This window comes from Ornithorhynchus anatinus, chromosome 2, assembly GCF_004115215.2.
Source record: "Ornithorhynchus anatinus isolate Pmale09 chromosome 2, mOrnAna1.pri.v4, whole genome shotgun sequence".
Classification (NCBI taxonomy): Eukaryota; Metazoa; Chordata; class Mammalia; order Monotremata; family Ornithorhynchidae; genus Ornithorhynchus; species Ornithorhynchus anatinus.
The window spans coordinates 76,943,150-76,958,945 of record NC_041729.1 but is presented as its reverse complement, the minus strand read 5'-3'; the positions used below and the strand labels follow the sequence as shown (position 1 = coordinate 76,958,945).

Here is a 15,796-nt window from a genome sequence, read left to right as displayed (position 1 = left end):
ATTTCAAGAATGGAAAGTTGTAGCTCTAACTGAAACTTACATTGTTTGCCTAGTGAGTTGTGTTTAATGGGGGACGGATTCTGGACTCTGAGCCTAGAATATTTTTATTTGTGTGATACGTTTGCCGAAGCTATATTATAGTTGTTATCATACAGCTTACCAGGGACCAAGTGGGTTGGCATCTCCAACTCAGAAGGCCTTGGTGTTTATGTAGGATATCAGAGAGCCTTAAGGGCAAAAGCCACCCCCTCTAAGACTTAAATCACTAAGCTTAACTCTTCCAGTATCTAAGCTTTTTTCCTTTCTACAGTGCTCTGAGTAGGCTTACTGTGGTCTGAGAGAGCTAGTGCTCCTTCCACATTGCCTAATTTACTCTAGAGAGTAACTTCAGGAGGTAGAAATCTCGTAGCACTTTTATTCTTAAATGAGATTTTTGAAGTGTAAGGAAATAACCTTCTTTCTGAATATAGAAACAGTGAGTCTTTGGCAGTACTAAGAACAGTGCTCTGCCATGAATCAATCAGTCATGCTTATGGTGCATGACCTGTGTGCAGGGTATTGTACTAAGCACTTGAGAGAGTATGACAGTATAACAGATATTTTGTGCCCACACCGAGCTTACGTTCTAGAGGGGGAGACAAGCATTATTACAAACAAATAAATTATGAATATGTACAACCTAAGAGCAGTGGGGCTGGACAGTGGATAGGAGTGGGGAAAAGAGGAAATGAGGGCTTAGGGAAGGCCTCTTGGAGGGGAGGCACCTTCAATAAGGCTTTAATGGTAGGAAGAGTATTGTTGTCTGTCGAATATGTGAAGGAGGGCGTTCCAGGCCAGAGTCGGGATGTGGGCGAGAGGTCAGCGGCGAGATAGCTGAAATTGAGGAACAGTGATTAGGTTGGCAGTAGAGGAGCGAAGTGTGGAGGCTGGGTTGTAGTAGAATAGCTAGGTAAGGTAGGGAGGGGACAAGGTGACTAAGTGCTTTAAAGCTGATTGTAAGTTTCTGTTTGATGCAGAGGTTGAAGGGCAACCAGTGGAGGTTCTTGAGGAGTGGGGAATCATGGCCTGAATGTTTTTGTAGAAAAATGATCTGGGCAGTAGATTGAAGTATGGAAGGGAGTGGGGAGAGACAGGAGGCAGGGTGGTCAGCAAGGAAAATGATACAGTAATCAAGATGGGTTAGGATAAATGCTTGTGTTAATGTGAAAGCAATTTGGATGGAGAGGAAAGGACACGTTTTAGTGGTGTTGTGAAGGTTGAACTGACAAGATAAGTGCTCAGTAAATACCACTGATGATGAAAGAACCAACTGAGAAATGAAGCAGCGTGGCTCAGTTGAAAGAGCCTGGGCTTGGGAGTCAGAGGTCATGGGTTTGAATCCCGGCTCTGCCACATGTCAGCTGTGTGACTGTGGGGCAAGTCACTTCACTTCTCTGTGCCTCAGTTACCTCATCTGTAAACTAGGGATTAAGACTGTGAGCCTCACGTGGGACAACCTGATTTCTCTGTATCTACCCCAGCACTTAGAGCAGTGCTCTGCACATAATAAGCGCTTAACAAATACCAACATTATTATTATTATTGTAGTTATGCAAGAAAGAGCATATAAAGAAAGATTGGGAGTGACTGATCCTTCTAAGGAAAACCCACTACTCTTCAAGGGTTCACATTTTTTCCATCTTCTCCGTTCTTGACCTTCAGCTTGTCACTAAGCTAGAAGTGGCAGCATCTTTTAACCAAGTACTGAGCAGCTGACTAAGTTTCCAGTTGTCCCTTGAAGATCCTTCAGACAAAGGAGGGGGTTAAGTGGAGAGTTAGTGGTTTGGTGTTTTCCGATAAGAAAGTGAGGGCAACTTTTCATATAGTTTTCACTCTTTCAAGAATAAAGTCCAAATTAAGACTAAAAGTAAATAAGTCAATAAGTCCAATTTTTCCACTACCTTAAGCATATTAACTCTTGCAGCCTACAAAGGGACTACTCAGTGCCATGGCAGGGAACCAGAGCTATAGCTCTATCTCCTGTTGTTTGGATGTTGTATCATCAGAACAGTATGCCCTAATCTCTGAGTCATAGTGCACACCTCCTAGGGAAGTCAGAAACTGAAATAACAAAGTTAAGTTTCAGATCCTCTCCAGAAGTGAGTGAATGAGTTGAAAAGGAAAAACCAAAACTAAAATGGATTGGGTCAATTTCTGCCTAAGTGGGGTTTGTTAAAAATTTATTGCTGCATTATATGTGATTATTACATTCCTTTCAACTAATCTTTTTTAAGAGAGAGACTGTATACCACATATATGGTTTTCTCTGTGGCTAGCACATTGTAGGTTCAGAAAAGAAACAGCAACATAACTCCAAAAGCAACCACCCACCCACCTCCTTAAAGGACTCAATTGTATTTAAGCATTTCATCTTCTGGAACAGAAGGCTTTACACCAATATTTTAAAATGCCATTATTTGAAATTATGTTCTACTCTCTGACACCTTTGGGTGTCTGGGAAAGGATATCACTGTCTTCTGTATCATTCTTTTTTTCCACATTTCTTTTTCTCTCTGCAATAAAAACAATCATACGTTGTGAGATCCTATCCAATGCTGACAGAATGCTGAAGATGCAGGTGGGCTTTTTATGCCACCGACTCCAAAAAAAAGTCTTCCCAGCTGGTCTTTTGGGTTTTCATTTTTCTGAAATGAAAACCAGATGAACTTAGGTTGTTGGTCTTTTTTTTTTCCTTGAAATCTGAGAGAAAGAAAACTTCACTTCTGTGCCAAGACCCTATGTACTACAGTTTAGGGAGAACTATTTTCTTTTACAACTAAAATGTAAGTTCTTGACAATGGCACTATCCAATACAACCTTTCTTGGGGCACAGATGATGGCAGCCAGTAAAAATGTATGTTTGTGTGAATTATAATAGTATCTGGCAGTAGGCTGAAGGCCTGTTGAAATGGGAGGGAGAGTTTGAGCATGTTAGAGGTGCTACTGAGGTGTGAATTGAGGTCTGGATTTAAGCTTCTCAGCTAAGCAGTGTTTCTTCACCCATCCTGTGACGATGATTTCTGCCTTTAATTTTATAAATGAGGATTACAGAAGGCAGTGGATACAATATGCCTGGCAGACTATATGCCATGTAAATTATTTGGGCAGGTTATTTCACTTCATCTTTATTCCCTGTATTATAATTTTGGTGTACTTTAAAGAACTTGGTATAACATATTTATTAAGACATCTAGATGGATTCCTGATGCCTGCTTTTTTGCCAAGTTTAAATTTATCCTTATTCTCTTGTTTTTCAGTGTTGGACACAAATGACCGATTTTTGCGAAAAATAACAATTGGGCAGGCAAACACAGAGAAGGGATTCTTTCGTCAGGTAGGTAAAGTTTTAATTGAGGAAGGAGCAAATTTAATCTGATCATCTTTAGGAAAATAGTTTATTTCTTCCCCAGGCAAAGATTCTCCAAGACCTGATTCCTGTCATTATGGTCAATTGGTCATTGATTTCTGTTGGCTGCTATTCTCTGGGATTCCCTGGGGATCCATGTGACCTTGCCGAAGGTGGGGTATTAAATGCGAAAGTGGTGATTTACAGCCATCTTCTCTTTGAGTAGATTTGTGAAATATTGGGACACTTCAAAGCCGTGAAAAATACTGGGTTATTTTCTTTGGGCTGAGAGTGGAGAGGATGAAAAGATGGCAGTTTTGAGGAAAAAAGGAAATAGATGCTATAATTTACCTATTAGATCTAAAGGTCTTTTATGGCTTTAGAGGCATAAAAGATGCTTTCTATCCACTTAGTTCTGCCACAATGTGTTTTGTCACTGCACATTTTGGTTAGATCATTGTTAGGACAAAAAGGAAATGTTCTTTTGACACTGTGAGCCAGTTTGGGCGTGGTATCAGAAGAAACAAGTGTATGAGTGGGCATGGCGTAGGAATGGGCAACAACTACAGCGTAAGTAGTTCTTAATGCAGCGTTTTGCAGTGTGATCCTTACATTAAGGTGGAAGAGGTATGTTGAATTGTTCCACCATTAATAATTTAATTAGCACAATAATTGTTATTACAGAACTTGTTAAAATATAAATTCAAAAATAAATGCAAGTATGCAGTTCTTTAGCACAAGGCACCCTGTAGTGTTCCAGTGCCCATAGGTGTCTCTTAGGGGAGCTGAGCTTTCTGGTGACACTTCCTCAAGTGAGTGATGCCAGCTGTGTGAGTCACTAGTGGCCCACCCGCAGTCCCTGAGCAGTATGGCATCTTGGGGCCCTGGGACCCAGCGGGGGGTCTGCAGTCTGCGCTGCATTACAGACACTTTCAGGTATTGGGGCCGATTTAAGAAGGAAAAGGCAGTAATTTGAGAAGTGGCATGGTGTAATAACCCTAACAGAGACCTGGGAGTTACAGGACCTGGGTTCTAATCCTGGCTTCACCACTTGTCTGCTGTATGTTCTTGAGCAAGTCACTTAACTTTCTATGCCTCCGTTATCTCACCTGCAAAATGGGAAGACTGAGCACCCTATATAGAAAATGGACTGTATCCAAACTGATTATCTTGTATCTACCCCACTACCTGGCACATAGTAAGCGCTTAGCAAATTCTATAAAATAGAATAATAATTGTCCCACTAGCCTTTCGGGCAGAATGGCCAGCTGTAGCTAGTCCACCTCTCACCCCCTATAGAGGAGGAGGCTAAGGATGTTTCTGCCTCACTTCCAGTCCTCATGGGAAGTAGCATGGACTAATGGAAAGAAGACGGGCCTGGGTGTCTCGAGGCTTGGGTTCTAACCCCATCTTGGCCACTTGCCTTCTCTGTGACCATGGATCAGTCAGTAAACTTCTTTGTACCTCAGTTTCTTTATACCTAATACCTCAATTTCTCATTCCTCATTTCCCACTCTCCCTTAGATTGTGAGGTCCATGATTATCCCCTATCGACCCCAGCTTTTAGTACAGTGCCTGAAACTTAGTATGTGCTTAAGAAATACCACTGTTAGTATTATTACTGAGGTTTGGGTATTCCCATCACAGAAACCCCATGAAAAGGAGCCATCCCGATCTAGTCTACCCAGGAATTCTGGGATATTCATCAGAGGCAGGGCACGAATCAGATTCTAGAGCTGCAGCGGAGTTTGCCCTGGAAGCTCCTCCTTAGGGTTTTCGAAAGGAGTTGAACAGAAACTGCTCATGCCCGGCCCTGTGCCTGATATGTACTGGAAACAAGGTGGTCAAGAAGGAAAAGGTGCTCCTTTAGTAGTTTTTTGCTTCCATTCTGTCCCACTCCTTTTTCACTTTTCCATTCCTCTTCCTCCCTCCTTTATTACCTCTCCTCCCGTTATGTGCCTTATCCACCCCACCCCCATACTCAAAGTGTAAAGTGGACACCCCTGCTCTCCCTGATATTTTGCCAGAGCCGGATCAGTTGCCAATTTCTCACTGGAAAGCAGGTTTCCCATCACTGGTGAAATCCCTATGAGGCCAGAAGCTGTCTCAGAGCTAGGGCACTCTGGGCCCTGTGGCCCTCTTAGCAACACAGTCTTGGCTGTCAGTGGTTCGTATAGGAAATAGTGGTGCTACCCCACTTTACTGTGTGCTCAATTGAAGCTGAGCATCATCAGAGGTATTTGGGTTCACGCTATGTAGGAGCAACACATAGGTTGTGAGAGAAAACTCCCTGTTTGCATAAAACCTCCCATGTGTGCTTCCGTAGATTTATCGATCAGTCAATCAGTGGAATTCATTGAGTGCTTTGTTTGTAATAATAATAGCATTGATGTTTGTTAAGCGCTCACTGTATGCCAAGGAATGTTCTATGCACTGTAGAGCATAGTACTAATCACTAGTACCAGACATGTTCCTTGCCACAGTAAGCTTACAGTCTAGAGGGAGAGGCAGGCATTAATATGAATAAGGAATCAATATTATATAATTCAAAGATATGTACATAAATGCTGGGTATTAAGGATGGGATGAATATCATATTGCCAAAGGTCACAAATCCAAGTGCAGAGATGACGCACAAGGGAGAGGAAGCCGAGTAAAAGAGGGCTTAATTGGGGAAGGCCTCTTGGAGGAGATGTGACCTTAATAATGCTTCGAAGGTGGGAAGAGTGGTGATCTGGCGTATATGGAAGAGGCGGACTTGGAAAAGAGGTCACAGCGAGTTAGATGAATTCGGAGCAAGTGAGTAAGCTGGCACTAGAGGAGGAGATCTGACCTTAATAATGTTAAGAATTACACACCTATACCATTCATTCATTCAGTCGTATTTACTGAGTGCTTACGGTGTGCAGAGCAGTGTACTAAGCACTTGGAATGTACAATTCGGCAACAGATAGACAATCCCTGCCCAACAATGGACTCACAGTCTGAAATGGGGATGCAGACGGCAAAAGAAACCAAGTAGTAATAGGCAGCAGTAGCCAGTGCATGTAATCATTATAAACTACTAGCTGTGCTGAGAAATGGCTAAGCAACAGTTAAAAGAAATATTGTATTTTTATTTTTGTGGTCGAATATTCCAGTCCAGTGCTCTGTCAGCAGTGCTGGCACCAAGACCGTATGAAGAAACATCCATCCTCACTGTAATATGTAAAATCCCATAGTCTACTAATGTAAACCGTACTTGAGCCTTCTAACCACGTAATTTTCCCCCTGTGATCCTTTACATTGCCCTAATACCCTGCTATGGACCTCTTTTCTGTGATTTTATCCAAACCCCTGTTGTACATAATGCTATTTTCTGCCTGCACACCTTCCCTGTGTACAAATTGTATATGTCTTCCTCTTTCTTTGTGGAAAACTTCTTTCTTTTGTTGACCTTGAATGTACCACTTTCCCACCTCATCGGTGCCCCCCAAATTCTGGGATTTGGTGAACTACACTTCTATGTTTGCCCTGTCCATACTCTGGATGAGTTTATAAATTGAAACCATCCAGATTAGACAAGGGAGTTTTTCATTACTCTCGCATAAATTTAGCAAACGGATTTTATAAAAAAGAAACTCCTCTATTTTTTGATAACACTCTTCAGGGAAAGAATATCCAAAAACCTGGTCTGACTGGGAAAATATTTCCTAATATTTTTTTAGGGGGCTGGGGGAGAGGCAAGAGGTGTGACAGATGTTTTCTTTGACCCGTGTTGCTGTCAGGCAGGATAGCTGTCTGCGGAGGGACCACTAGGGTGGAGCCCCATCAGGAATCATGGCCAGGTGTCTGTGTCCAAAGAAGCTTGATCCCAGAACGCAGATTTGTAATCATTCCATTAGCATTTACAGTTGATTCGGAGGTTCACGGAAATTATAGCAGTGACTGAGCAATTATATAGTGAGAGCCTGGATTCTTTTAATCCAGGCTCTGCCTCTTGTCTGCTATGTGACCTTGAGCAAGTCATTTAATTTTTCTCCACTTTAGTGTGCTAATTTGTAAAATGGGGGTGAAACACCTAGCCTCCTCCTCAGACTCTGAGCCATGTGTGGGTCTGGGGCTTAGTATGGTGCCTTAGCATATGTTCATTGCTTAACAAATATCACATTTAGTATAATTAGGAAAAAAAGAGTCATTTCTTATTTTAGCACTTATTACTTGTTTAGCTGGCCTTAGTCTTGTCCAGATCAGATGATGGTAATGATTGTAATTAGTTTTATTTTAGCATTTAATGTTTGTCAAGCACTGTGCTAAACGCTGTGGTAGAAAAAGATGAGATGTAGTCCTTGTCCCACAGAGAGAGAGTAATAGGGAAGCAGTGTGGCCTATTGGAAAGTTTACAGGCCTGTGTCTGAGGCACAGAGAAGTAAAGTGACTTCCCCAAGGTTACACCGCAGAAAAGTGACCAGTCAGGGAGCAGATCAGGGTTTATTAATTAAATAGTATTTATTCATTCAGTCAGTCGTATTTATTGAGCGTTTACTGTGTGCAAAGCACTGTACTAAGTGCTTGGAAAGTACATTTCGTCAACAGATAGTGACAATCCCTACCCACCAACGGGCTCAGAGTCTAGAAGAGGGAGGCAGACAACAAAACAAAACAAGTAGACTGGCATCAATACCATAAAAATAGATAAATAGAATTGTAGATATATGCACATCATTAATAAAATAGAGTAATAAATATGTACAAATATATACAAGCGCTGTGGCAAGGGGGAGGGGGTAGAGCAGAGGGAGGGAGTAGGGGTGATGGAGGTGGAGGAGGAGCAAGGAAAATGGGGGGCTCAATCTGGGAAGGCCTCCTAGAGGAGATGAGCTGTCAGTAGGTCTTGAAGAGGGGAAGAGAGCTAGTTTGGCGGATGTGAGGAGGGAGGGCATTCCAGGACAGTGGTAGGACTTGGGCCAGGGGCTGACAGCGGGAACAGTCAAGAATGAGACACAGTGAGGAGGTTAGCCACAGAGGAGCAGAGTGTGCCGGCTGGACTGTAAAAGAAGAGAAGGAAGGTGAGGTAGGAGGGGGCAAGATGATGGAGAGCTTTGAAGCCAATAGTGAGGAGTTTTTGCTTCATGCGAAGGATGATAGGTAACCACTGGAGATTTTTGAGGAGGGGAGTGACATACCCAGAGTGTTTCTGTAGAAACCATGACCTTCTGACTTCAGGGCCTGTGCTCTCTCCACAATTTCAATCCTCATTTTAAGGATGAGGTAATTGAGTTATAGAGAAGTGAAGTGATTTGCCCAAGGTCACATAACAGATAAGTGGTGGTCAGGATTAGAACCCGTGACCTGACTTCCAAGCCAAGGTCCTTCTGACCCCAAGCCCGTGATGTATCCACATTGTCTGATCTGTGACCTTGGACAAATCACTAGCTTCTCTGCCTCAGTAAAATCATCTGTAAAATGGTGATTCAATTCTAGTTCCTTTTACTTAGACTGTGAGTCCCATGTGGGATAGGGAATCTGACCAATCTGATTAATTTGAATCTACCCTATTACTTCAGTGCTTGACCAAAAGTAAGCACTTAACAAACACAATTTAAGAGAAAAACACTCTGCATTTATGGATAAGAAAACTGAGGGTCAGGGAAGTTAAGTGAGTTGCACAGATTCACACCTTAGGCCAATGGTGAAGCCAGGATTAGAAGTCACATCTCCTGACATTTTGTGCTCTTCCCGCTAGTTCATATTATGAGCATCAAGCCTTGGGCAAGATTACTAAGCACTGTTGTTTACCCTCCAGATACTCAGAATTCTATGCCTGCGATATCTTACAACATGTTGCTCAATTTCTTGGGGTTGCTATAACTTTTAAGTATTTACAGGCTTTGCCTAGTGTTTTTGAAATCCCTGACATTGTGTAGTAAAAGAACAGCTGCTGGGAAAGTTATTTGTTTAATAAATGAAAAGTGTTCTAGCAGTACAGCAGTTTATAGGGGTAGGAAGAGATATCCAATTAATAGCATTAGGTGTAGCTTAATAGCTATTTTTCAGTTCTTTGTCAGCTTTTGTAGGGAAACAAGCAGAGCATTAACTCTTTCAAGCAGTGCCTTCCTTTTTCTTGAAAAAGTCTTCTGAGGTACAGCGTTTCAAATTAGTATTGAAACCCTTTAAATCCTTTTTAGATTGTAGGTTTACCCAATAAGTCCCAAATATTTCAGACAGAATACAAGATTCATCCTGACCTTCCAACTTAAGTCGCCTTTTTGGTATAATAGCTATAATGAAATTAAATGACTTAGAGGCTCATTCTATCTGGGCCTAGTGGAACCCAGAATTCATTTTAAACTTCTACTAATTTAAACAAAACCAAGGCTTAGTACTGTGTTAGTGTAGGTTGAAGAATATAACTTTATCTATGAATGTATTTAAAGGAACTAGAAGTTCTTTCTCAGTGAATAAAATCCCCATTAAAGCAACTTGAATGATAAATTAGAGTCTCACTCAGTTTTGAACTGGAATTTAGATCCTGCTTTTTATTAGAATGTAAATAAAAATCCCTGCCAAAGTCAGGCTTTTTAGTGTAAACAGTCCCAGATTAAGTGGATCTCTAGCAAGATAGTAGTTTATAGGGCTACAAAGAGAAACCTGATTAATAGTGTTGTAACTACTGATGACAAAGATGATTTAGGATTTAGGTTTTCACTGCCATTTTTCAGTTTTGACAGCACTAAAGCAATACCATCTTCACTTACTCTTCTGTGGGCTCAAGAAAGCACTGTGCCCTCCTGGCCTTCAGAAGGCAGCTGTTCCTATCCCTCTCTCTCTTTCCACCCATTCCTAAAATCCTAAAATGCCCATATAAAGGGATGCTTGGGGAAGCAGAGTGAAAGGAAGCTGCATTTGGTTGGAGCAGCCAAGCAGAGAGTGTTGTGTTGCAACCTTGCAGATAGATGTGACGACCCAATGAGGCCAGTGGTGTTTATTTAGCTCTACTATGTGCCATGTACTATGCTAAGCACCAGGGTAGATACGAGATAATTTCATCAGACACAGTCCCTGTCCCACGTGGGGCCCACTGTAAATAAGAAGGGAGAAGAGACATTGAATCCCTGTTTTACAGAGGACGAAACAGTCAATGAGAAGCAGTGTTGCCTAGTGGAAAGAGCATGGGCAGGCCTAAGTTCTAACTCCAGGTCTGCCACTTGTCTGTTTTGTGACCATGGACAAGTCACTTAACTTTTCTGTGCCTCAGTTCCCTCATCTGCAAATGGAAATTCAATATGTGTTCTCCTTCCTACTTAGACTGTGAGCCCCATATGGAACTTGATTATCTTGTATCTACCTCAGCGCTTAGTTCAGTGCTTGGCACATAGTAAGTGCTTAATAAATGCCACAATTGTTATTATCATAATTATTATTATTATCATTATTATTATTATTATTATATGAATAGCCAGGGTCAAACAGCAGGAAAGGAGAGGAGCCAGATTACAGACCAGCTTTCTCAGTCCAGCTCTCTTTCTCTTCCCAGTGGGAAAATCTGATGCCTGTGACATGGTTCCATTTCTTTCATTCAGCTTCCACACCATTCCCCCTACTCCTCCCTATTGTTCCCTCCCCCACTTTCCAGAGGCAGGAAAAAGAGGGGAGAGGGAATGAGCCTAGTATCTCAATGAAGAGACTTTGGAAAAAAAGTTACCTTTTAGGAACAACCCTGAATGATAGCTGAGACTGAATATTAAAAGGGTCCCGTTATATTTTTTAAAATAAACAATGTTGGAAAAGCAAATGTTTTTGTTTGAAGTTCTTCGCTGTTAATTGCCTTCATGACCAAATCACATCGTTTTTAATGTATTCAAATGTAATTTGGTCATTTTTTTATTCTTATAGCTCTCAAAACTAGCTAGCCGAATGAGAAATGTGGAGAATAAGACAAACTCCCTTTGCTCACCTAAATAATTCTGTTGTCCTTCCTTTTGGTTTTTGAATGCTGCTGCTCTTTCCATTTCAGGCCCAATTTGACATTGCTGTGGCAAGTGAGATCATGGCCGTGTTGGCGTTGACTAACAGCCTCGCAGATATGAAGGAGCGACTTGGAAGAATGGTGGTGGCTAGTGATAAAAGTGGACAGCCTGTAACCGCGGAAGATTTAGTAAGTGCAACTAAATGAATGCAGGGAATTGTATTTTTAGGGGTGGAATTATTTCGTTAGCATCGTTTAATCAGCATTTTGAAGCTATTGAATACTGAAATGTAGGACAAGGCTTAGAGAATGTATGTAAAGACACACTGTGGGAGAGGCAAGAATTTGAAAAAATGCAAATAGCTGTCTAGTTTGGGATACTGACACCATACCCTCCTGCCCTGAGTTTTTCTCCCTAGGCCACTCCCCTTCAGGGTATACCCAGGCCTAAAGAAGGTGGTGGGATTTATTGAGGGTGGTCCTGTCTAGTTGAATGCTGCCCAGTTCCTTAAGGAAATATAGCACTATTTTAGTCATGTGAGCCCCAGAATCCCAACCCCATATCTTTGCTATGGTGTTATTAGGTGTTTGCCTATGGTGATTATTCATACTGAGACAAATTGGTATATGTTGAAAATTAATATTTAGCTAATTTATTTAAGGTTTTTGACCTAGATTCCACCAATGCCCTGTCCAGTCCCCAGGATTAATGTAATCTAGTGAAAAACAGTCCTCCAAGTTCCTTCACATTACCTTAAATAATAAAATATTACAATAATGAAGTCTAAAATTCGACATAACTTGGAAACCAAGAAAAATTTTGTGTGTTTAGCAACCAAAATATTACTTTTTCCTGTTTTAAATTATGATTGTCAATCTATGCCAAGTACCCTCTGCTGCTGCCCCACCCTACTTTCGGCTGTTACTACGCACTGTCGCAAAAAGTTTTTTGCTTCCTGAGCTGTCTCAGGTTCAAAACATTGCTAGGGGCTTTGGGAAAGAGGAGAGAGATTAGGTACCAGACCAAAGCACATGAGCCTCGGGGATGTGTGCCGCTCTCAAAATTCCTGGTGGCCCAGGAAGGGGCCAGGAATGGTAGAATCTCCCATATTTATGAGAAATGTAGTACCACCTAAGTGGAGACTCAAGTGTCATTACTAACATTAGTAGTAATGGCCTTTATTGAGTGTCTGAGGACAGTGTGCTATGGTCTCTTCAAGAGATGACTTCATCTCTAGTTAATTTCCTTTTCCTGTCCCTTTCTTCCTGCTTCTTTGGCTTTCTTAACCTTCATTCTGTCTTTAGCTTCTTCCATCCCTAATTCCACTCCAGCCTTTTTCAGCCAATATGTTAAGAACTACACTATTTTGCCCAAACCCCCTTTCAGGTCCAAACTGCAGGAACATGTGGAATTGACTTAGCTGGAAGGATCTCTTCACCATATTTATAAATTCCAAGAATAAATCACAAGATAACGATAAAGTAATGAAGAAAATGTCAAAGCCTCAGGAAAGCAGTGTCAGGCAACTCTCTTGTCTCTTGCCTTGGTCACCAAGGGCAGTGGCTTAATCACAGGTGGTGAGTGCCAAGGGAGTGCTGAAGAAGGGAACAGTGAATGAAGGGATGAATTTTATTTCCATTCAGAAGCATCTGATTTTAGGGGTTACTGCTTTAAATCTGGGATCATCTTGGTTTCAGTGTAATATGCTATCTACTGACAAATGAAACCTGGTGGAAAGCAGTGGAAGAAAGATGGATTAACATATCTTGAATTGTAAGGACTTCAGTGGGTTAAATAGCTAGCTCCTATAATGGAGTGTGTTTGAATTATTTGCCAAAGAATGTTCATCTTTCAATAATCTCAAAGCTTGAAATTGTTTGGACTGCTTTAGTATGAGTAAAACTTAATGAGCATTTGGGAATATCTTTCTGTCAGTTAAATTGCAGGTCCTGTCCAGCAGTGTATGGAATATTAAGCAGATGCTGTATGTTGCCATTTATTTAGTAAAGCTCAGATTACTAGGAGAAGACTACTTGTGTTCTGCAGTTAATAAAACCTTACATTTTTCCAGCCAGTGCCTCATAGATATTTTGTAAATAAATTGTATCCCAGGGTTTTTCCTTAATCCTAGCCATGGATATTCTATAAGATCCATCTCCAAATACAATTCTACCAATTTGTTTCACTTAGGATGAAAAAATTGGGATTTAGATCAAATTCCAGAATTTTCCTTTCTGCGAGTAATTGCTTATCATTTTTACCTTTAATACTATAAGTATTTTAATTATCCCTTCTCCTTCCATATCACCCCCTAAGCTAGTAGACTGTAAGCTCGTTATGGGCAAGGAATGTATCCATTATATTGTACTTTCCCAAGCGCTTAATACAGTGCTCTGCACACAGTGAGGACTCAGTAAATGCGATTGACCACTGGTAATGCCAATCCTTTGTTGCCCTACTTGCTACTGTAACTAAGAAAAAGATCCCTCTGTTGACCTTTGCCAGGTGCTTTCTCTTGGAGTTGGGAAGTGAAATTTTAGATGCCCCCCCATTAGGTACCATGGTGAACCTTCTCACTTTTTTTGGATTGAAGCACCAACCAACCAGAAGTTTGCAGGCACCCGCAAGTGGGATCCTCAGGCCAACTCCCTTTCAACCTCTTTCCTGTTTTCTCTCTTCCTGGCTAGCAGTTCCCTGTACCTAGATGGATAACTTTTCTCTCTGACATGTTTAAAAAAAAAATCACTTGGGTCAAGAGTCCATTAAGTGGTGCTTTTCAAATAACTATAAAATTATATTTTACTGCATTTAATGTTAACTAGGAAGGGGTTGCCCTTTCCATAGGAAACATAGTTTTGCATTCCTAGTTTGAAATTGAAAAATGAGGGAGCCAAGTGTCAAAATGCTCATAGTTAAGAATTCTGGCCCTGAAACAGAATGCTCTTGATGGAGCAAAGATCAGTGTTAAATTTGCCATAGAATAGGCATATGGTAGAATGAGAAGAAAAAGAACCTCTTTTGGCCACTTATATTTTCTGAGTTCAGTGATTAGACATCTGGAATGAATATTATAAAAATGAGACTTGAGCCAGTGGTTTAAATTGTACATGGGGCAGGGTCATTTATATCAGAGAGTTTCACTTTGAGGTTGAAAGAAGGATGGGGGTGATTCTGTAGCATTTTGGTGCCCCCTTTCTTCTGTAAAGTGGCAAAGACAGTATTCAGGTTCATGCTTACCCAGTAGCTGTCACTGGACCAAGAGTTAGCCCCTTGAAGGGTCCCTTCAAAGTTGGTGTTGATGGGGGCCAGGTTGACCAGGAGGCCCGCCGGGGTCCAGGTTGACCAGGAGGCCAGCCGGGGTCCAGGTTGACCAGGAGGCCAGCCGGGGTCCAGGTGGAGCTAGCAGCCTGATTTTCTGCGGGCTTTATTTTTATGTAATCAATCGATGGGGGCTTAATTGTCGGTGATGCAGCCAGCCAGTCTGTCAGTGGACTCGACTGTGTCCTTAAAGAGGACCCCCTTAATAGTTTTGCTTTCCTCAGACCTGAAGTTCTGCACAAATCAGATCAGCCTTACTTAGCTTCTACCTCTCCCTCACTACCGTCCACCCCTTGCATATTCTTCCATTGTGGCTGTTTAGTTAGGCCTCTACAAAGACATACCCATTTTTAGATTTCTAACCCCAGAGACCCTAGATCTGACTGTGCTGGTGCCACGGTAGTAGGAGGCAGAGCAATGTAGGAAATCAAAAGGAACTGAGCAAGGCAGGAACAGTAGGGAAATTGATAAAAGGAAGAACATGACCTGCATAGTACAGAAATTGTTAGGGCCTGGCAAAACACATTCAGGTTGAAACTAAACTACCAGACTATATTGAGTTGGAATTTAATGACACTTTCCCCTAGCATAATGCATTCATAATAGCTTTTTGTCTGTTTTGGCTCTGGACAACTTGTTCATGGTAAACTATGCCTGCATATTCCAACTAGAATCTATTTGCAGAGGAGATGGATATTTGTTTTACACTGTAAATCAATCACAGTATCTGCAGTGAGGAATTTCAATGATATGGTCACAGGTTAGATCTCAGATGCAGTCGGAAAATAATTTAAGATAACAGATTAGTCAGCAACTCCTTAAAATCACTTCATTGCTCACTTATTTGTAAATATAATAATAGTTCATCTGTGGAATATAGTTTCTAGGCCTCATTTTCAATTTTTAAGATTAATAAAATATGCTCCCACCGTTTTCCTTCATGCCTTTTGATATTTTATAAATGTCAAATATTGAAGTTCTTTGGCATTCCACACCTGATCTATTTTAGTTTTTCAATAGTAGAGTGTGGTAAGTGTGCTTCTGCATTTTTTCAGCGTGGCACAGTGGAAAAAGCCCAGGCTTGGGAGTCATAGGTCATGGGTTCGATTCCCAGCTCTGCCACTTGTCAGCTGGTTGACCTTGG

At 41.4% G+C, this 15,796-nt stretch overlaps 1 protein-coding gene across 2 annotated transcripts in view; it reads left to right on the top strand.

The window, feature by feature from the left end:
• MTHFD1L (methylenetetrahydrofolate dehydrogenase (NADP+ dependent) 1 like) overlaps nucleotides 1–15,796 on the top strand; it is a 169,828-nt gene that overhangs the window by 61,327 nt on the left and 92,705 nt on the right. For both annotated transcript variants that reach the window (XM_029058108.2, XM_029058109.2), the window contains exons 17-18: nucleotides 3,297–3,373; nucleotides 11,382–11,522. In XM_029058108.2, coding sequence (XP_028913941.1) covers nucleotides 3,297–3,373; nucleotides 11,382–11,522 — 218 coding nt within the window. The remainder of the gene's footprint in view (nucleotides 1–3,296; nucleotides 3,374–11,381; nucleotides 11,523–15,796) is intronic.